This window comes from Pyrus communis, chromosome 11 (genome assembly GCF_041283825.1).
Source record: "Pyrus communis isolate YQ-2024b chromosome 11, ASM4128382v1, whole genome shotgun sequence".
Lineage (NCBI taxonomy): Eukaryota > Viridiplantae > Streptophyta > Magnoliopsida > Rosales > Rosaceae > Pyrus > Pyrus communis.
This window is the reverse complement of record NC_142575.1, coordinates 19,971,225-19,994,535: the sequence shown is the minus strand read 5'-3', so window position 1 is coordinate 19,994,535 and position 23,311 is coordinate 19,971,225. Positions and strand designations below refer to the sequence as shown.

The 23,311-nt window shown below is 38.4% G+C and overlaps 1 protein-coding gene across 1 annotated transcript in view; it reads left to right on the top strand.

The window, feature by feature from the left end:
- Window positions 1-2,108: 2,108 nt before the first annotated feature.
- Window positions 2,109-23,311, top strand: part of LOC148693031 (uncharacterized) — a 35,015-nt gene continuing 13,812 nt past the window's right edge. The window contains exon 1 of the mRNA XM_088680290.1: window positions 2,109-2,312. Within this exon, the coding sequence (XP_088536416.1) occupies window positions 2,109-2,312 (204 nt within the window). The remainder of the gene's footprint in view (window positions 2,313-23,311) is intronic.

Here is a 23,311-nt window from a genome sequence, read left to right as displayed (position 1 = left end):
AGTTTGCATGTTTTTGCATATACTTAAACATCATGTCAAGAATCGTACAATTGGGAGTCGGTTTTGTCGATCGGGGGAGACCATAAGTAGGTATTTCAATTCCATTCTACATGGAGTATTAAGGCTACAAGGTACACTTTTGAAAGTGCCAGAACCCATTCCTAATGCCTACCCAGATCCTAAATGGAGTTGGTTTGAGGTATTCTTCATATTTTATAAAAATTACTTCTAAAATTAATGTAATTAAATATATTGAGCATACTAATGTTAATGATTTTTTTTAGAATTGCTTGGGGGCATTGGATGGGACTTACATTAACGTTCATGTCCCTGAGCGAGATAAACCAAGATACCGATCAAGGAAGGGAGAGATTGCGACCAATATGTTGGGAGTCTGTAATGTGGACATGAATTTTATATTTGTGTACCCAGGTTGGGAAGGGTCGGCATCTGATTCTAGAGTACTCCGAGATGCGATAAGTAGACCATTGGGATTAAAAGTTCCCACCGGTAACAATAGATTATTTGTTTATATTAGTAATTTGAATCCTCATTTTTCTTATATATAGTAATATACATTTTTTTGTGTGTTAGGGTGTTACTACCTTGTGGATGGTGGGTACACAAATGGTCCAGGATACCTTGCACCGTATAGGGGAGTGTGTTACCATCTCTCGGAGTGGAGAAATAGAAGACTCCTGATTAATCATGAGGAGTATTTCAATATGAAACATGCTCAAGCTAGAAATGTCATTGAGAGATGTTTTGGACTACTTAAGATGCGTTGGAGCATCTTAAGAGGTCCATCATTTTTCCCAATTAAAACACAATTTAGGATTATGACAGCCTGCTGCCTATTACATAATCTTATTAGAAGGCATATGTCAGCTGATCCAATAGAAAATGAAATCCTAAACTTGGACGAATTTGAAAGTAGTGATGATGATGAAGATATGATTGAGAGTGTTCAACCTACACAAGAATGGACTGCATGGAGAAACACTTTGGCTATGAATATGTACAATGAGTGGTGTGCACAAGTGTGATTTGATTAAATTTGTTTACATATGCATGTTGTGATTTGGTTATGGTTTGTTATTTGAACAAATAGTGATTTCTTGTGTATTCGGTTATGATACTTTATTCGAACAAATAGTGATTTCTTGTGTATTCGGTTATGATACTTTATTCGAACAAAGTGTGACCTGGTAACAATAGATTATTTGTTTATATTAGTAGTTTGAATCCTCATTTTTCTTATATATAGTAATATACATTTTTTTGTGTGTTAGGGTGTTACTACCTTGTGGATGGTGGGTACACAAATGGTCCAGGATACCTTGCACCGTATAGGGGAGTGTGTTACCATCTCTCGGAGTGGAGAAATAGAAGACTCCTGATTAATCATGAGGAGTATTTCAATATGAAACATGCTCAAGCTAGAAATGTCATTGAGAGATGTTTTGGACTACTTAAGATGCGTTGGAGCATCTTAAGAGGTCCATCATTTTTCCCAATTAAAACACAATTTAGGATTATGACAGCCTGCTGCCTATTACATAATCTTATTAGAAGGCATATGTCAGCTGATCCAATAGAAAATGAAATCCTAAACTAGGACGAATTTGAAAGTAGTGATGATGATGATGATATGATTGAGAGTGTTCAACCTACACAAGAATGGACTGCATGGAGAAACACTTTGGCTATGAATATGTACAATGAGTGGTGTGCACAAGTGTGATTTGATTAAATTTGTTTACATATGCATGTTGTGATTTGGTTATGGTTTGTTATTTGAACAAATAGTGATTTCTTGTGTATTCGGTTATGATACTTTATTCGAACAAAGTGTGACCTGGTTATGTATTTATTTAAAAAGTGTGATGATTTGCTTATGGTTTTTATGACTTACTATTAATTATATGCATTATTGATTATATGTCTTAATGCCAATATAAAGGAGTTCCACATGTTGTGTATGTAATTGTAGGAATGGAAAGTGAAGGGTTTGGAAACAACATGAAGAATATGCATTGCTCTCCATACTTGAGGAGGCAGTTGTTAAGAATTTGCAATGTGATAACAATTGTTTCAAACCTGGAACAATGGCTCAGTTTGAAACAACTATTAATTTGAAATGTCCTAATGCCAATATAAAGGCAGTTCCACATATTGAGTCCAAAATGAGGAGGTGGAAGAAAGATTATGCAATAGTTTATGACATGGTTAATAAAATTGGTTTTGCATGGAATGATGTACGAAAGTGTATTGAGGTTGATAGCACTGAAGTATGGCAATCCTATGTAAAGGTAATTCTCTAACATAATACTAGAATTTAACTTTACATATTTGATTACTTTAACATGTTCCTTTACATAAAATTTAATAGTATGATTGTCTCTACCAAACCATATCATTTAGCCCTATTCATTATAACAGCTTAATTAAATTAATGGATGCTTGATTATTGTAAACACGAAAAATTCTTTAAACAAGAACACGTGTACAAAATATATTTTGTATTAATTAATGATTTTGGGGTTACAATCTCTTTGTAATTTGATCCTCTGATTCGATCTCTGTAAGGTGTTGATTTGTGGATGTGCGATTGATCCAAGGGCCGTCGAGGCTTGATCTTGGATGAATAGTTTGAATTTTCTTCAAGAGCCGTTGGGGCTTGATCTTGAATAATGGTTGTGCGGATTTCTTCAAAGGGCTTTTGGGCTTGATCTTGAAGGTTGATGGATGAACGGATCTTCAAGGGCTTTTGGGCTTAATCTTGAAGAACGATTGGATGTGTGGATTTGTTGAGGTTGTTGATCCAAAGGGCCGTTGGGGCTTGATCTTAGGATGAACGGATGATGAACGATGAACACTTTCTTCAAGGGCCGTCGGGGCTTGATCTTGAATAATGGTTGTGTGGATTTCTTCAAGGGCTTTTGGGCTTGATCTTGAAGGTTGATGGATGAGCGGATCTTCAAGGGCTTTTGGGCTTAATCTTGAAGAACGATTGGATGTGTGGATTTGTTGAGGTTGTTGATCCAAATGGCCGTTGGGGCTTGATCTTAGGATGAACAGATGATGAACAATGAAGACTTTCTTCAAGGGCCGTCGGGGCTTGATCTTGAGTAATGGTTGTGTGGATTTCTTCAAGGGCTTTTGGGCTTGATCTTGAAGGTTGATGGATGAGCGGATCTTCAAGGGCTTTTGGGCTTAATCTTGAAGAACGATTGGATGTGTGGATTTGTTGAGGTTGTTGATCAAACGGGCTGTTGGGGCTTGATCTTAGGATGAACGGATGATGAACAATGAAGACTTTCTTCAAGGGCCGTCGGGGCTTGATCTTGAGTTGGTGGAAGTTCTTCAAGGGCCGTTTGGGCTTGATCTTGAAGGAGGATTTGACGAAGAATGAATAGTGCTTTCTTGATCCTTCGGGATTTGCTTGAGAGCCTTAGAGTTTCAAGGCTTCAAGGTTTTGGTGTAATGTCAATTCCTTCCCTCTTTCTCTTGATGGAGAAGCCTATTTATAGGCTTTGAGAGTGAATCACCATCATCCATTTTTTTGGTGAAGTGAGTGGATGTTGTAGGTGAAATAAATGGAGTTGGTAGGTGAAGTAAGTGTGTGAGGTTGGTGAAGTAAGTGGAAGTTGTAGATGAAATAAGTGTGTGAGGTTGGTGAAGTAAATGGAAGTTGTAGGTGAAATGAGTGTGTGATGTAGGTGAAATAAGTGGAAGTTGTAGGTGAAATGAGTGTGTGATGTAGGTGAAACGAATAAAGGTTGTAATTTTAATACATTGGTCAACATTTATTTCACTGAAATTTCAATGTCTGCAAATGCCCCCACTTCAAGGCGCGTCGTATACATGTGCTTGTCACGTGTAGAAGATGCGTTTTGAAGTCCCTTAATGTAGATGTCGATCTAAGGGCCGTTGACGCTTGATCTTGAATTGGGCTGGAAATTTCTTCAAAGGGCCGTCAGGGCTTGATCTTGAATTCGACTAGAAGATTTTCTGGTTTCCTCCAATCGTTGATTTTTCACAGGCTTAATCTTGAACTGGGCTGAAGGGTTTTTTGGTCTCCTCCGAAGGTCTGAACTTACTCCTTTTATCTGGAGTTGAATTTGATTCAAGGGTGGTGAACACTTGATTTTGAATCGGACTTGTGATTTCTTCAAGGGCTGATAGAAGCATATTTATGCTACTTAGTTATGTCATTTCCTTACATTTAGTGAGCTAATTACTACTTATTATAGTGTTTTGAGCTATTTTCGTTTGTTTGTAGGTCCTAATGACAAAGTTGGCAAGAAAAGGCAATTTTGAGCCTTTTAGAGCAGTTTTGGGCTTATTATGGATAACTTGTATATGGAGTAAGGTGGATGGACGAATTTGGAGTTAAAAGAGGCTAGGAACATGCTACAAATCAGAAAAGGAAAGTTCAAGACAAAGAAGATAAGGAAAGAGCAAGAAATATGGAAACTTATCCTAACAACCTTATCTTATCCAAACCTTATCCTATCTTATCCTAACCTAATCTTGTTCCACCTTAATCCTAGCTGCAAGTGGACCTAAAAACCTAATTTCTAGAAGCCTTATCTGACCCTAAAAGGGTGCCACACCTTTCCCCCTTTTATGCCTTCTAGAACACCCAAAATCAGCCACAAAACACTTAGTTTCTAGAAGACCCAATTTTGGACGAATTTCCTAAACCTTTTTCTGATAGGATTCTGATTTAAATTGGCCATTTTCCTCTTGGATTTGGATTCTATAAGTCCATATCAGAAATCAATTGGGCTAAGACTTAAATTCCAAGCAATGTGCCGCACCCTAGGGGCCTTAAGCATTTGTATCTGCTACGTTTAACCCTAATTCTGATTGCTAGGGTTTTGCCATGCTATATCTATATGAAACTAGAAGTTGCCGCACCCTTTTTAGACACCCTAGGCAGCCATTCATCCATTCACATCAGTCACGATTCATTCATAAATACACTTTGTGCCGCAAGTCCTAGGGAGAAGAAGGAGTGTCGTGGCTTCCATAGGAGAAAGACCATCTTGTGCTGCAAGAAATCTACATCCATTGGAGGCTTTCAGAGTTCTTTCTTCCCTTGTTTCGTTTCCATGTTTATTTTAATTTGCTTTTCAATTGTTATGAACATGTGTAACTAAGTTTTTCTTAGTTAGGCATGAATTCAAAACCATGGGCATATGTTTTATATGAATTGATTTCTTCCAGATTTTGTTTCTTGAATTGTGGATGTGATTTACTTAATTGATTTATTGAGAACTTGTTCTTGTGTGTTGATTAAGGATGCATACTTAGTTTTCATACATGAATTTGATGCTAGGATATAAGGGAATTTCACCTAATCGTTATGACCTTATAATCATAAGTAGTGGAAATCACTAGTCATGATTGTATTAAGTCAATTCTAGGCAAGAGTATCATGCAATTCATAGTTACGAATGCCTAATCAATGTTTAGGGTTTTCAAAAAGCTTAATGATCTTTGATTTTATCTCTATTATGTAGTTCATGTAGGGAATTTGATAAGAATAATTTGATTGTCGATGCGTATTCCATCCAATTCAATGAAACTGGGAAAACCTGAAAGTTAATTTGTGCTTTTCACAATTAATTTGGGGCATTGTCATTCATGGTTTAAAGGGATAAAATTTGGAAATCAATTTATGTTACATATGTGCATGTGTGGAGAAGGACCCCCTAACTAGTCTTTTTCCCATCCAATTCACCTAATTTAGTGCCTAATCTGTTTAGTTTACAATCTGTCCAATTTAATTAATTTCGTCCAAATCAATTCCCCATTTTATTAAGTGTGTTAGATTAGTTAGAAAAGTGTTTGAATTTGTCCAAATTAGTGTTTTGAGTCTAAGTTAGTTAAATTTCGTCCAAATCACCCTTTAGAGTCTAATTTGAGTCTATTTGAGTGTTTTGGGCTGTTTTGAGTCTTTTTAAGTTGTTTTGAGTCATATAGGTCTAGGTAAGTGTTTTAAAGTTTAATTTTGTGTTTTTAAGTCAGTTTAGAGTAGATTAGCATCCTTAGTTAATCCCCGGTTAGAACGATCCCTACTTGCATTTATACTACAATTGTCACAAATAGGGTTTAATTTATGTGTCAATATAATTTTCACATCAAATTTTGGTGCCGTTGCCGGGGATTAGCAAACTTGCTAATCCCTTGTGTTTGTGTCGTGTCAAAGTGTGTCTTAACGTCAAGAGTGTTGTGTGTTTATTTGTTCTTTCTTTCTATTTTTGCGGCACTAAGTGTTTATTTTTGTTCTTTCTTTCTTTTTGCGTTTGCCGTGCCTTCTAAGAGGGTTGCTGATTTGTTTTGTTTCCTTGTTCTAGGTACAAGTGTATGACTCATAGTTCTCATCCAGTTCGTGAGAATATATTAGAGTTTCACGACGATTTTGAGTGAACTTTGAGAAGAAAGAAGTAGGAACCAGAACCTAACCCACCTAGTTCAAGTTCATAGGCCGAATCTAAAGAAGAAGAAGTGGAAGAAGAAGAACAAGCCATGGCTGTGGACAATCGAACAATCAAAGAACTTTCAGCCTCGGGATTAGATAATGCCGTGCCATTATGCATTCAATACCCTAGGGCGGCTCAAGGCAAGACCGATGAGTTTGAATTGAAGTCAAGCTTGCTGCATCACATTCCCAAATACCATGGGCTGTCCATGGAAGATCCAAACAAGCACCTTAAGGAGTTTGAAGTGGTATGTTCGAGAAGAGGGATGCAACAACGACTACGGTAGTAGGTAAGAACCTCCTCATTCCTAGAGATAATAGGCTACTTTCAAGACGATCCGATGAGTTGGCCGTTCAAGAGTCCCTAGCCCTCAGTGTTCAGTGTGCGGGCCCTGTGTCTAACATGGGCCAACACTTACTTGCTCGAACCTGTCAAGTTGAATCATTGACGGCCGAGGTGGAAAATCTTAGGCAAGAGATCAGACAGCTGAAGCGTGAGAATAGAGATTTGCACATGCTTGCAAATAATTATTCGACGAACATGAAGAGGAAGCTTGATCAGCTGCAAGAATCTGAAGGTCGGATTCAAAGTGACCATCAGAGGTTTGTGGCTTTCTTCCAGAGGCACCTTTTGCCTTCGTCATCTAGCGTTCAACCAAGTATTGAGGCTTCGAATAATCTATCTTCAATGCCTCCCGTTTCTAGGGTTTCGCCAAGTAGTGGGGCTTCACGTGAGCAACTTTTGTGAAGGCTCCTTTTTTTATTTATTTATTTATTTTGTACACATTTGTAATTTCTTGAAGATATCAATAGACATGCTTTATTTCATTTAGCGTACTGTGTTAAGTACAAACAAAACATATTAAGATGTGTTACTTCCTTCCTTTTTTTTTTTTTTTTAAATGATACTTTTGCAAGTTGGTGCCGTGCACCATCCTTCCCTTATTTTCTTCTTTTCAATAATTCTGTTGCCACCATCTCTTTTCCTTTTTCTTCTTGACTTGTTAACAGTAGCTTGTGCCTTCTTTTTGTGTGCGTGTACATTGTTCTGATGACGAGTATGGTAGATTAGCACTGTTAGGTTCCTTGCTGCACCGCATGTGGACCTTTTTTTTTTTTTTTTTTTTTATTTGCACAATCATCTTATTACATCCTTCACTGCATGCGGATTGTTGTTTGCATAGTCACCGCACCATTATTTGCACAGTCGCTGTACTCCATCTGCTTCTCTGGGTTCTTGTAAACATACATACATACATACATATATATATATAATATATATATATATATATATATATATATATAGGATCGCATCATGACTGCGCAACCATTGCACAGTCGCTGCAATATTTGCTATCTTGTGGTGGAGGAAGGAGAGAAGACATCACTTAAATCAGACAGCCCTTTATTGAAGTCAAAGCCACCCAGCAACTGGTGTCTTTTTAATGCTATTTTCTCGAAGAAGTTGAGTCCAGATGTTAGAGCTCACCAGCTTGCAACAATAGACTTGTCACTAACCCAAGTCCGGTTTTCTCAGCAAGCTGATTCGGGAAATTATCAAGCCACAGAGACTTCTTTAGCTTCCGTCTAGGTGCGTCTAGATACGTTGATACGAGAGCAAGAACAGTTGGGTGTCGAAGCATCATGACTTGAAAGTGTTATCGGGGAGCAGGGAGCTACACTTTCTCAATGCCAAGAGGAGATTTCACGCCTAGAACAAGAGAAAGGCATGGCTATGGAATTGCCTATCTTGTCTCCCACCGAGGTAGAGACTTTGAAGACTTTGGAAGGCTTGCTTGAAGATCACCTCCGTAGTTTTAGGGACATAGTTTTCAAGTAGTGTCTTCTGCTTTTTTTGTATTCAGGCTTTAGGGCCGACTTTTTTCCTTTAAAGAAATGAAGTGTTTGCATTCTTGAATTTGCTCTTTATTCTTCAAAGTGTTTGTGTTTTTGTTGATGCTGTGATTGTACTTGAAGTTTTGAAGTTTCAAGTTGCCTACGTACCCTTGGTTGAAGAAGGATCAAGTCATGACGTAGTTCAAATGAGTGATGGTGTTTTTATTTTATTTTATTTATTTTTTTTTTTTGTGATGATTTTAATGGTGATTTTGCCGTACACAGTTTATGCTCTTGCGGGCCAGGAGCATTTGGTTGTCGCCTTTTAGGCTCCTGCAAACGAAGAGCTTTTTGAATTTGTCAAACGATCTTAGAGAGGAATTTCTTGCAATCTTCATAGCAAGGAGTCTTGATTGAGTGATTGAAGAAGTCTTTCGGGAAGAAATCGGGCATCGTGATGGCAATGGACGATCTTCGTGTCATAATTTCATCATCCTCAACACTTTCATATAGCTTTGAAGGTTGACGGTAGCTGCTTTGCCCCTTTTCCGATTGGTGAACTTATGGAGGAGACGTATGTTTCTTGTGCATTTTCTTTGGAGTGACATAAGTCCATCCTTCAACTTCATTTGACTTGACCAACATGGTTTTGGAGCATGCCCCCAGCGGTTGAGGTGAAGATTTTGAGTTGAAAAAGCCAGAAGTAACGGTGGTATAGTTTGACTTCACCACATCATTAAGATCTAGCTCGATGATCCCTTTTTGAGCCAACTTCATGATGAGATCTTTTAGCACGAAGCACTTTTCCGTCGGATGACTGATGAAGAGTGATAGGAGCATATTCATGCGAATTAAATGGCTTGTTCTCGTACATTTACGTTATGTTTCTTTAGTTATTTTAGTCCTTTATGCTTCTTTCGTGTGTTCTTAGGTTCATATGGCTAAGGAAGCAAAAAGATGCATTTTGGAGCATTTTGGAGCAAAATCGGACTTGGATTGGATAGCTTATGTTTGGAGCAAAAAGAATGGACGAAATTAAAGACCAAACTATCATAACCACCTATCATCACTTATCATCACCACATATCATTCATTTATCACTTATCATAATCATTCATTTATCACTTAACATATCATTCATTTATCACTTATCATATCATTCACTTATCACTTAACATATCATTCATTTATCACTTATCATATCATTCACTTATCACTTATCATACCATACACTTATCACTTATCATACTCATAATCATCTACACATTTCAACCATTTAAACACATGCATTTCAACTCACATGCACACCCACCTCTTTCCACCTAATCCACATGCTTTCACAACCTAAAACACATGCATTTCCAACACCAAAATCTGCCTTGCCGTGCACTCCCCTCCACATTCCAGCTTTCATTCTCTTTGCAGCCACACTTTCACATGCATTTCCTCTTTTCCTAGCTGTTTTTCCATCATTATTTCAACCTAACATTGATAGGAGCATATTCATGCGACTTAATTAGCTTGTTCTCGTGCATTTATGTTGTGTTTACTTAGCTATTTTAGTGTTTAAGGCTACTTTTGTGTATTTTCAGATTATAAGGCCAAAGTGTGCAAGAAGATGCAAATTGGAGTCTTTTGGAGCGAAAGAGGAATGAATGAGTTGAAGACTTGAAGAAACGACGAATTCCTACTCCAACGATGAATTCTTACCAAAACGAGGAATCCTACTCAAACAAGGTTTCTTGTTTGATATAGGAAAGTTAACCCTAAGTTTCCCGTTTTGGTAACCTTTCCTAAACTTAAACGTCCGTATTTTCTAGCCACTTTGAAGGCCTTGTAAGCACTTTAGGACACAAAACCAAGGCCCTAACCCAATTACACAACCTTGCCGTGCCTTAACCCTTCTTCCTTTCCTTGCCGTGCAAGGGGGGGAATTTTTGTCTAATGTTATGTAATTAAACCCTATTTCCCTCTCCTAACCTAACCCTAGCCGCACCCTTTAATCTTTCCCTCTTTAATTTCTGATTTTATTTCCTAAATTCTAGAAGCCTTTGAATTTATTTTCGTTAATAAAAATAAGCTAGGAACCAAACATATTTAAAACTCTAGGTTTTACATACTTAGCCGCACCTTTCCATATCCTCCCCTTTAATCCGTAGCCTTCCATTTTATTTTCATTTTTATAATAAAACAAAACAGCCACAAAAATCCCATTAGCCTTACAAGGCCGTGGCCCCCCCATTTATCAAAGTTAACCTTAATTCTCATTAAAAAAAACCGTGGCTGCCATTCTATCATGCACCCTAATTTCTATCTAAGCCGTGACTCCCATTCCATAATCATACAGCCGCAGCCACCCTTCCATTTGGCCCTGCAATCCGTGCCTTCCCCATGAATTTCTAGTTTTCTCCCATAAGCCGTGACTCCCACCAGCCACCTAAAAACCTAATTCCCTTAAAAAACAGCGGCAGGACCATCCCATATTCTTTCAAGCCGTGCTTTTTCCCATTCATTCCAGCTACCATCACACACACACCATTCAATCCGTGCCTCCCCCATTTTCTCCCAAAAACAGTGCAGCCACCACCAACTAAAACCATTGCCGCAGCTACCATAACCTTTCCTACCACCATCCACACATCCACATACCATCCACCCTGCTTGCCGCACCACCCACCCTCCCTAAATCCATCCCCAACCCAAAATAACATCCAAATCATCCATTTAACCTCACTGCCACAGCAAGGAGAAGAGGAAAGAGGACTTAGACGCGCAGAAATTCAAGTGGATTCGTTGGGCGTTCTAGGTGTAATCCATCCTTTGTTCTTTATGTTTAAATTCAATTTTATTTTTCTTGTTGTGAACATGAGAGGCTAAACCCCTATTTAGCTAGGGGGTGATTCGAAACCATGTTTATGCTTGCAATATGATTTGATTACGTTTGGTTGGAATTTCATGAATGGTGAATTCAATTTGTTTAACTACTTGATCGATAACTTATTGGTGTATGTTTATTGAGAGTGCACGCTTAATTTTCATGCATGAATATGACGCTAGAATATAAGTGAGTTTCACCTAATAGTTATGAACTTATATTCACAAGTAGTGGAGGTTGCTTATAAACAATCGCGTTAAATAAATTCTTGGCATAAGTTTCATGCAATCATAGTAACGAATGCCTCGTCAACACTTATAGTTTTCATGATGCTTAATGATTCTTGCTTGTATCTCTATTATGCAATTCATGTAGGGAACTTGTGGGGAATGCTTTGGGTTGTCGCATGCAATCATCCAATTCATTAACTTAAGGAAAACTTGACGGTTAATTTAAGCGGACCTAATTAACCCGGGGTGTTGAGTTTCATAATTTATCGAAAGACCAACTGAAAATCAAATTGTATGCAAGTGTGACATGTGTGGAGAAGAACCTTCTAGCTAGCATTCATCCATATTTTCCTCACATTCATATTTATATTCTGCCTTTTAATTATAATCTTTGCATTTAGTTAATTTCGTCAAAACCTCAATCCCCCTTTACTTTAGTGTTTTATTTAGTTAGAAAGTGTCTTAGTTTGCGTTTATAAGTGTTTTGTATTCTTTGAGTCTCGTTTAGTGTTTTTAACGTTTGTTTTACATTTTTGAGTCAATTTCCAAGTGATTTAGTAATCCCTCCTAATCCCCGGTCTAGAACGATCCCTACTTGCATCTTTACTACAATTGTCACAAGAGGGTTTTAATTTGTGTGCTTATTTAGTTCGCATCAAATTTTTGGCGCCGTTGCCGGGGATTAGCAACTTTGCTAATCCCTTGGATTGTTATTTTTTTTTTTAATTTAGTTTTTGTTAAAGATTCTGACCTTGTTTTGTTTTCCTTGTTTTAGGTACTAGTGCATGACTCGGAGTTCTCAACCGATTCGTGAGCATATCTCTGATTTTGACAGCGATTTTGAGAGGACTTTGAGATGGAAGAGGAAGCCACACGAACCAAGTCCACAACGTCCGGAATCTGACCTTGAAGAAGAAGAGGCTACGACAGGTGCATTTGAGGAACCCACGGCAAGAGTATTTGAAGAACCACAAGTCATGGCCGTGGATACCCGGACACTCAAGGAGCTTTCAGCCTCAGGATTGGATAATGCAGCACCTTTGTGTATCCAATATCCCCCACCTGCCGAAGGGAAGACCGACGAGTTCGAGTTGAAGTCCAGCTTGCTTCACCATATTCCGAAGTACCATGGGTTGTCCATGGAGGATCCGAACAAGCACCTGAAGGAATTTGAGGTGGTGTGTTCGAGCATGACTCCCATCAACGTCGATGGAAGTATTCTGAAGATGAAGGCTTTTCCATTCTCTTTAATGGACAAAGCCAAGGATTGGTTGTACGACTTAGCTCCCGGAACCGTCACATCATGGGAGAGCATGAAGAGGGCTTTTCTGGAGAAGTTTTTCCCAACTTCTCGCATCATCCTTTTGCGTAAAAGGATAAGTGGGATCCAACAAGAAGAAGGTGAGTCATTTCCTACGTATTATGAACGTTTTAAATCTCTTGTTGCTTCGTGTCCACAGCATCAGATGAAGGAGGAGTTACTTCTTCAGTACTTCTACGAGGGGCTCCTACCAATCGAACGTCAAATGCTCGACGCCTCGGCGGGTGGAGCATTGGTGGACAAGACACCCAGGGATGCTAAGGTTTTGATCGCTAACCGAGCATTGAACGCTCAATAGTACGAAGGAGTAGGCCAAAGAGGACCCCCACGGCAGCAAGTGCATGAGGTAAGTTCCACCCCCGATATTCATTCACAGTTAGCTAATCTTACTTCCATTGTGTCTCAGATGGCCGAAGGAATGAGGATGCAAGGACCAGTGGTATGCGGGGTGTGTTCGATCCAAGGACATGCTTCTGAGAAGTGCCCACAACTCATAGAAAATGGTGGATGGGAAAGCGCCAACGCAATTGGGTTTCAAGGTCAAAACCAACCAAGGAACGATCCGTATTCCAATACCTACAATCCCGGTTGGAGAGACCACCCAAACTTCAAATGGAGGGAGCCCCAACAACCACAACAACAAGGAGGCTTTAGGCAACAACCCCCGGGCTTCTTCACCAAGCCATTCGCACCCACACAAGCACCTCCACAATCTGCCCAAACAAGTTCAGGTAACACTTTAGATAATGATACACTTCTTAAGTTACTAACGAATTTGTCTCAGGGGCAAGAAAATCAAGCCAAAGCCATGCAAAACCAAGATAAGAGGGTGGAGCAATTGGAGAGACAAATTGGGCAAATTGCAGATTTTGTAGGGAAGTTTCGTGAGCAAGGCCAACTTCCTAGTTCAACCATTCCAAACCCAAAGGGAGGGTTTGAAACGGCCAACGCAATCACCTTGAGAAGTGGAAAAGAAGTTGGCATTACATCCAACCCATCACCATCAAGCCCCGAAGAGGAGGAAAAACTGAGAATCGAAGAGGAGGAGATAGGCCAACCCACGGCAAAGGTGGAAACACCTTTGCCGCAAGTTTGTAGTGATCCAAAATTGTCTAATTTGGCCAAAAAGGGTAAGAATGGGTCAAATTCGGTACCTACTAATGTTTTTCCTTTCAATGTGCCTTTTCCTAGTAGGTTCATGCAAACGAAGAAAGAAGAAGCCGAGAAGGACATCCTTGAGACGTTTCGGAAAGTGCAAGTGAACATACCCCTTTTGGATGCAATCAAGCAAGTCCCGAGGTACGCCAAGTTCTTAAAGGAGCTTTGCACCACTAGGAAGAGGATGTCGACCAAGGAGGTGGTAAAGGTAGGTGAAAATGTCTCCGCCATATTGCAATGCAAACTACCCCCCAAATGCAAAGATCCGGGTAGTTTTACAATTCCTTGTGTGATAGGTAACACTAAATTTAAATCTGCCATGCTAAACCTAGGTGCTTCTATAAATGTTATGCCATATTCAATTTATGCATCTATGAACCTAGGAGTATTGAAAAATGATGGTGTAATCATACAATTGGCCGATAGATCTAATGTTTATCCCAAGGGAGTCCTTGAGGATGTTTTAGTGCAGGTCAATCATCTCATCTTTCCTGCAGATTTTTATGTCCTAGACATGGAGGATTCGAGCGATGCTCCATCATTGCCACTCTTGCTAGGCCGTCCATTCATGAAAACGGCCCAAACCAAGATTGATGTGGCCAAAAGAGCACTAACAATGGAGTTTGGTGGTGATATAATTAAATTTAATGTGTATGACTCTATTAAGAATCCTAACGATTGCCATTCTTGCTTTGTCATAGATGTGCGTAAGGACATGGGGCCGAAAGGATCCATACCTATCAAGAAGGAAGTATCGGGAACCACCGCTGGAGAAGAACTTGGAGTGATTGGTCTACAACCACCCAATATGGCCGAAAGTAGCCATAGTAACATTGTTGAAAGGGCTGCCATTTTTGAGCCCTCACCACACTATGTTTGTAAGTCTTCAATTCCAATCTCAATTCCTACTTCAACTAATAGGTTGTTACCTTCGTTGGTGCAGGAGCCCAATCGATATAAAGGTGGTGGGAGCAGTTATATGGATTGTCGGAACCGAAACACCACCATCAGGGAGGATCATTATCCCCGCCCATTCAGTGAGCCATACTACGAGAAATTTCAAGAAGTATACCGTGGAGGACATACCCCTCCATGCCGTGAGCCAGAGTGAAGATTAAAAGAAGGTTTCGTCCGGCTGGAAGACGTTAAAGCAAGCGCTACTTGGGAGGCAACCCATGCAATCAACAAAGGAAGAATTTGGGAATCGCTCCACACTCAGATTTGCGTCCCTAAACCCTTTCCTTTGTTGCTTATTTTATGTTATGTGTAATGTGTTTAATTGTGTCTAAAACATTGAGGACAATGTTTAGTTTAAGTGTGGGGGGGTAACATTCTGTTTTGAGATATTTTTGCATGAAATTGTAGGGTTTTACCACCTAACATGTCTAAACTTGTTTCCCACTATTTTTAAGTGTTTTTAGGCTATTTTAGAGTGTTTTAGAGTGTGTTGACTTAAAAATCCGAAAATACCATAAAAATTTGAAAAACTGCTTTGAAAAACCCAAAAAGAGTTGCTTTTGTGTGTTTGTTTGTGTCGTAGGTTACCTTCCAACACAATGATGAGGGTTTGGTTTTTAATTGCATGACGGTTAAAGAAAGTTACAAACATGGATGGACGTTTGATATACTCTTTGGTTTATGCTTGTTTGTAGTTATAGTTTACGAATTCACATGTAATCACAAATGATAAAAATCAGTTTTTGTAACATGCTTGAAGGAATGAACTTAAACAAACGCTACATCCCTGTGAGACTTGAGCCTAAACGTTTATTGGGAGAGTAATAATCTGTGCATCATTGTTTTCTAAAGTTGTTGCATGATCTCATTATTCTTTTCTTGGTTACTACTTAGAAGGCGTTTCATCACTTAGTTCCAAATGCTAGAACTCATGCCCATTTCATTCAAAGCATGTTATTGATTTGCATACCACATATTCAAGATGAAGTTGTGTAGTGACCACCATCAAAGCCAAATAGCCATGTGCCCTTCACTCATTTTGTGTTTAAGTTTAACCCCATTGAGCCATGTTAGCCCATGTTCTTTGTTAACCCATATCATCCTCACCTACCCTAGATTAGGACCACCCGTACCCTTGTTCTTGAAGCATAGTAAGCATGAATGAATTCCTTTTGATTAATGTGTTGCAGAAAATAAGTGTGGGGGAAGGATTATTGATGTGAGTTATGTGCCATAGGCACGGCCAGAAAAAAAGAAAAAAAAAAAGAAAAAAAGAAAAGAAAAAGAAGTGAAAAAGAGTTGAAAAGTATTGTTTGTTGAAGTAAGGGCCCAAAACAATGAATTAGGCCCTAAGAGTTGTTTGAATCTTCCCCATTTGTCTAAAAGTTGATTTCTGCATTCTAAGGGAATTCTAGGACTTAATTTCAATACTTTGCTTGCTATTGCTTAAAGAACTTTTGTTTATCCCTACCTTTCGTTGTTAGCCAATACCCCAGGCCCCGTTACAACCCTTGACTTCTATCTTGAGTGTTGTGCATTTCAATTGTGGAGTTTGAATTTGGTATGAGCATATGGTGTCACTGGTTCTCGCATCTAAGTAGTAGCATTCCATTCATGAGATCATATCTAAACATGTTTAATTACTCCAGAAATTGCGTTCTTTGTTATAACATATGTGAGTACTAGTCTTTCATGTTTACATCAATCTTCTCACATATAACTAGTGTAGGGTGTGTAGTCAGAAAATCTGAGTGAAAATTGAGTGCATAACTAGTGAGGAATTGAGGGAATTCTCTAAGGCATGTTACTACATTCAAAATGTGTTTTAATTGATTAAATGCGAACCAGTGAATGGTGACTATGATTAAGTATGTGCTTGGGGGAAAGGAAGACTAAAGGCTATGTGAGTAATGATCTTTGACATGTCATGTTTCATTGGAAATCCCTGAGGCAATCGTTGGAAGGTTTAGGTTATGTTTTGTTTGTTTTGTTTCGTTTTGTTTAGTTTAGTTGTTTTGTTTTGCTCGAGGACTAGCAAAAGTTAAGTGTGGGGGAATTTGATAGGAGCATATTCATGCGACTTAATTAGCTTGTTCTCGTGCATTTATGTTGTGTTTACTTAGCTATTTTAGTGTTTAAGGCTACTTTTGTGTATTTTCAGATTATAAGGCCAAAGTGTGCAAGAAGATGCAAATTGGAGTCTTTTGGAGCGAAAGAGGAATGAATGAGTTGAAGACTTGAAGAAACGACGAATTCCTACTCCAACGATGAATTCTTACCAAAACGAGGAATCCTACTCAAACAAGGTTTCCTGTTTGATATAGGAAAGTTAACCCTAAGTTTCCCGTTTTGGTAACCTTTCCTAAACTTAAACGTCCGTATTTTCTAGCCACTTTGAACGCCTTGTAAGCACTTTAGGACACAAAACCAAGGCCCTAACCCAATTACACAACCTTGCCGTGCCTTAACCCTTCTTCCCTTTCCTTGCCTTGCAAGGGGGGGCATTTTTGTCTAATGTTATGTAATTAAACCCTATTTCCCTCTCCTAACCTAACCCTAGCCGCACCCTTTAATCTTTCCCTCTTTAATTTCTGATTTTATTTCCTAAATTCTAGAAGCCTTTGAATTTATTTTCGTTAATAAAAATAAGCTAGGAACCAAACATATTTAAAACTCTAGGTTTTACATACTTAGCCTCACCTTTCCATATCCTCCCCTTTAATCCGTAGCCTTCCATTTTATTTTCATTTTTATAATAAAACAAAACAGCCACAAAAATCCCATTAGCCTTACAAGGCCGTGGCCCCCCCATTTATCAAAGTTAACCCTAATTCTCATTAAAAAAAAACCGTGGCTGCCATTCTATCATGCACCCTAATTTCTATCTAAGCCGTGACTCCCATTCCATAATCATACAGCCGCAGCCACCCTTCCATTTGGCCCTGCAATCCGTGCCTTCCCCTTGAATTTCTAGTTTTCTCCCATAAGCCGTGACTCCCACCAGCCACCTAAAAACCTAATTCCCTTAAAAAACAGCGGCAGGACCATCCCATATTCTTTCAAGCCGTGCTTTTTCCCATTCATTCCAGCTACCATCACACACACACCATTCAATCCGTGCCTCCCCCATTTTCTCCCAAAAACAGTGCAGCCACCACCAACTAAAACCATTGCCGCAGCTACCATAACCTTTCCTACCACCATCCACACATCCACATACCATCCACCCTGCTTGCCGCACCACCCAACCTCCCTAAATCCATCCCCAACCCAAAATAACATCCAAATCATCCATTTAACCTCACTGCCACAGCAAGGAGAAGAGGAAAGAGGACTTAGACGCGCAGAAATTCAAGTGGATTCGTTGGGCGTTCTAGGTGTAATCCATCCTTTGTTCTTTATGTTTAAATTCAATTTTATTTTTCTTGTTGTGAACATGAGAGGCTAAACCCCTATTTAGCTAGGGGGTGATTCGAAACAATGTTTATGCTTGCAATATGATTTGATTACGTTTGGTTGGAATTTCATGAATGGTGAATTCAATTTGTTTAACTACTTGATCGATAACTTATTGGTGTATGTTTATTGAGAGTGCACGCTTAATTTTCATGCATGAATATGACGCTAGAATATAAGTGAGTTTCACCTAATAGTTATGAACTTATATTCACAAGTAGTGGAGGTTGCTTATAAACAATCGCGTTAAATAAATTCTTGGCATAAGTTTCATGCAATCATAGTAACGAATGCCTCGTCAACACTTATAGTTTTCATGATGCTTAATGATTCTTGCTTGTATCTCTATTATGCAATTCATGTAGGGAACTTGTGGGGAATGCTTTGGGTTGTCGCATGCAATCATCCAATTCATTAACTTAAGGAAAACTTGACGGTTAATTTAAGCGGACCTAATTAACCCGGGGTGTTGAGTTTCATAATTTATCGAAAGACCAACTGAAAATCAAATTGTATGCAAGTGTGACATGTGTGGAGAAGAACCTTCTAGCTAGCATTCATCCATATTTTCCTCACATTCATATTTATATTATGCCTTTTAATTATAATCTTTGCATTTAGTTAATTTCGTCAAAACCTCAATCCCCCTTTACTTTAGTGTCTTATTTAGTTAGAAAGTGTCTTAGTTTGCGTTTATAAGTGTTTTGTATTCTTTGAGTCTCGTTTAGTGTTTTTAACATTTGTTTTACATTTTTGAGTCAGTTTCCAAGTGATTTAGTAATCCCTCCTAATCCCCGGTCTAGAACGATCCCTACTTGCATCTTTACTACAATTGTCACAAGAGGGTTTTAATTTGTGTGCTTATTTAGTTCGCATCAAACATTCACCCACATGCACCCTTTAAACAAACCCAAACATGCAGCCACAAACAACCTCCCTTTGCCGTGCACTCTCCATCACAATTTCAGCTTTCCAACCTAGCCACATTCATATGCGTTCACTCATAATCATTCACCAAACATGCAGCCACATTTCCACTTATTCCTAGCTGTCATGTTCCCTCTCATTTACCTATAAATAAGCATGCATTGCAGCCACAATTCATTCATTCCATTCACAACACAAACACTTCCCCTTTGCCGTGCATTACCTTCCATTTCTGTGCAGTTTTTCTCCTCCATTGCAGCCACTATCCAACCACTTCCCATCCCTCCAAAACACTTCATACCATCACACAACCTATCCTTAAACCTTGTGCTACAACAACAAGGAAGAGAAGAGTGCCTAAACGTTCATACAATTCAAGTTTGAGTTGTTGGAATGTTTAGGTGATTCTTTGATTTCAATGTTTCATTTTAATTCTCTTTGTTTTGTACGTATGAGGAATGGAAGAGAAGAGTGCCTAAACGTTCATACAATTCAAGTTTGAGTTGTTGGAATGTTTAGGTGTTTCTTTGATTTCAAAGTTATGAGGAACTAAACCCCCTTTAGCTAGGGGGTGATTCGAAACTATGTTTATATTTGCAATATGAATTGATTAACTTTCGTTGGAATTTCATAAGTTGTGGATTCAATTTGTTTAACCGTTTGATTGATAACTTATTTATGAATGTTTATTAAGAATGCGCGCTTAATTTTCATGCATGAATATGACACTAGAATATAAGTGAATTTCACCTAATCGTTATGAACTTATATTCACAAGTAGTGGAGGTTGCTTATAAACAATTGCGTTAAATGAATTCTTGGCACGTGTTTCATGCTCATCATAGTAACGAATGCCTCGTCAACACTTATAGTTTTCATAATGCTTAATGATCTTTGGAGAATGTTGTGAATTGCGTTGCGCAAACCCATCCAATTCATTAACTTAAAGGAGAACTTGACGGTTAATTTAAGAGGACCTAATTAACCCGGGGTGTTGAGTTTCATAATTTATCAAAAGACCAACTGAGAATCAATCTTGTATGCAAGTGTAACATGTGTGGAGAAGAACCCCTTGGCTATTCCATCATCCATATTTTCATCACATTCATATTTACGTTTTGCCTTTAATTATATTTTGTGCATTTTAGTTAATTTCGTCAAATACTCAATCCCCCCCCCCCCCCATATTTTGTTAAGCCTTAGTCATTTGATTTGTTTTAGTATTGTACGTTGGTTCATTTTTGCATTCTTTGAGTTTAGTTTTTGATGCGAGATTTACTTGACACTCAAATTAAACCCTCGTTTGACAATTGTAGTAGAATGGATAAGTGAGGGATCGTTCTAGACCGGGGATTAGGAGGGCTCGCTAAAACCTTCTAAATTGACTTAAAAACATAAAAACTAAATTAAAATACTCTTAACAAGACTACTATGACTCAGAATGGCTTTGAAAAACTCAAATTGTCTAAAACAATCAAATTGACTCAAATAGAAGCTAGAACTTGATTTAGACGAATTTGCAAGTGTTTATGACTCCAAAAGCTTAAAGATACAAAAATAAAACAAATACGAATGATTAAGACTCAACGAAATATGGGGGAAATGTGTTTGGACGATATTAAATTAAAAAGACAGAATATAATTAAAGGCAAAATGTAAACATGAATGTGATGAAAATATGGATGATGGAATAGCCAAGGGGTTCTTCTCCACACATGTTACACTTGCATACAAAATTGATTCTCAGTTGGTCTTTCGATAAGTTGTGAAACTCAATGCTCCAAGTTAATTAGGTCCGCTTAAATTAACTTTCAGATTTCCCTAAATTCATTGGATTGAATGGAATATGCATTACAACCAAATTATTCTTAATCAAAGTCCCTAACTATGGAATACGCATGATAGAGACATTCAACAAAGATCATTAAGTTCAATGAAAATTATAAGTGTTGACGAGGCATTTGTTACTATGGAATACGCATGAAACTTATGCCAAGAATTCGTTTAACGCGATTGTTTATAAGCAACCTCCACTACTTGTGAATATAAGTTCATAACGATTAGGTGAAACTCACTTATATTCTAGCGTCATATTCATGCATGAAAATTAAGCTTGCAATCTTAATGAACATACATAAATAATTTATCAATCAAACAGTTAAACGAATTGAATCCACAACTTATGAAATTCCAACCAAAAGTAATCAATTCATATTGCAAATATAAACATAGTTTCGAATCACCCCCTAGCTAAAGGGGGTTTAGTTCCTCATAACTTTGAAATCAAAGAAACCCCTAAACATTCCAACAACTCAAACTTGAATTGTATGAACGTTTAGGCACTCTTCTCTTCCATTCTCATACGTACAAAACAAAGAGAATTAAATTTAAACTTTGAAATCAAAGAAACACCTAAAAATTCCAACAACTCAAACTTGAATTGTATGAACGTTTAGGCACTCTTTTCTTCCTCGTTGTTGTAGCACAAGGTCTAAGTGAGCTTTGGGGATTATGTGAAGTGTTTTGGAGGGATGGGAAGTGGTTGGATAGTGGCTGCAATGGAGGAGAAAAACTGCACAGAAATGGAAGGGGATTTGCGGCACAAGGGTTGTGTTTGTGTTGTGTGAAGTGTATGAAATGAGATATGGAGTGGGGAGTGAATGAATTTCAAATGAATGAAAATGCAAGGGTTTTTATAGGAGGAATGGAGATGTATATGGCTGTTTGTTTAAGATGCAAGTGGCTAATTTAATGATGGAAAATAGTTAGGAAAGCATGTGAAAGCTGGAAATGCATATGGGGTACACGGCAATGATGCTTGTTGGTGCTGAAATTGCATGTGTGTGAGGTGTGTAGGTGCTGAAAATGCATGTGAATGCATGGCATTTGAAATGATTGTTGTTTGGAAATGAATGTGAAGACATGTGAAAGCTGGAAATGCATGTGAAGATGTTGGAAATGGGAATGAAGGCCACGGCAAAGGATTTCAGGATGCATGTGTTTGTAGGTCACGGCATGGTTGAATGATTATATGTGTTAAATGAATTAAAGGGTGCATGTGTTGATTTGAATGTGCATGTGGGTGAATGTGAAGGGAATGCATGTGAAGATGCTAATAAATAATGCATGTAGGGTTAGGAAATAAAAACATAACTTAAAGGGGAATGATTAAAGGGTGTTGAAAGGTTTTGCATGGCTTTGAAGTGATTGTGGATTGGGCTAGGGTTTAAGTACATGAAATGGACCCAAATTGCTCCCCCTTGCATGGCAAGGAATGGTGTTTGTGTTAAGCCCATGGCAAGGTGTTATGTGATTGGGTTAGGGCCATTGTTTTGTGTCTTCAAGTGCATACAAGGCCTTCAAATTCGTCCATCCTCTTGGCTCCATGGATAAGCTATCCAATCCATGCCCAAAAATGCTCCAAATGGCCTCAAAATGCACTTTCTTGCTTCCTAGGCCCTTAGAACCTGAAAACACACAAAAGAAGCATAAAGGACTAAAATAACGAGAGAAACATAACGTAAATGCACGAGAACAAGCCATTTAAGTCGCATGAATATGCTCCTATCAGTTTTATGTTTTAAACTTTATTTTACGTTGTTTAGTTTTGCATTCTTTGAGTCTAGTATAGTGTTTTATATTGTTTTTTACGTTTTTGAGTCAAATCCAAGTGATTAACAATCCCTCCTAATCCCCGGTCCAGAACGATCCCTACTTACATCATTACTACAATTGTCAAAAAGAGGGTTTAATTTGTGTGCTTATAAATCTTGCATCAAATTTTGGCGCCGTTGCCGGGGATTAGCAACTTTGCTAATCCCTTGGTTCTTTTCTTTTTGGTTTAGTTGTTTTCGTTTTAGTTTCTAACTTAGTGTTATTTTCTTTGTTTGTTGTTACTTTTGATATTTGATTTAGTGCTCTTTCTTTGATTTTAGGTACTAGAGAAGTAAGATATGGATTTTGCTAGCATTCAAGCTCAATTGGCAAATCTTACTTCTCAATTGTCGCCGTATGCCGAAAGGACCACAATGCAGAGTGTCCCTACATTTGGTGCTTCA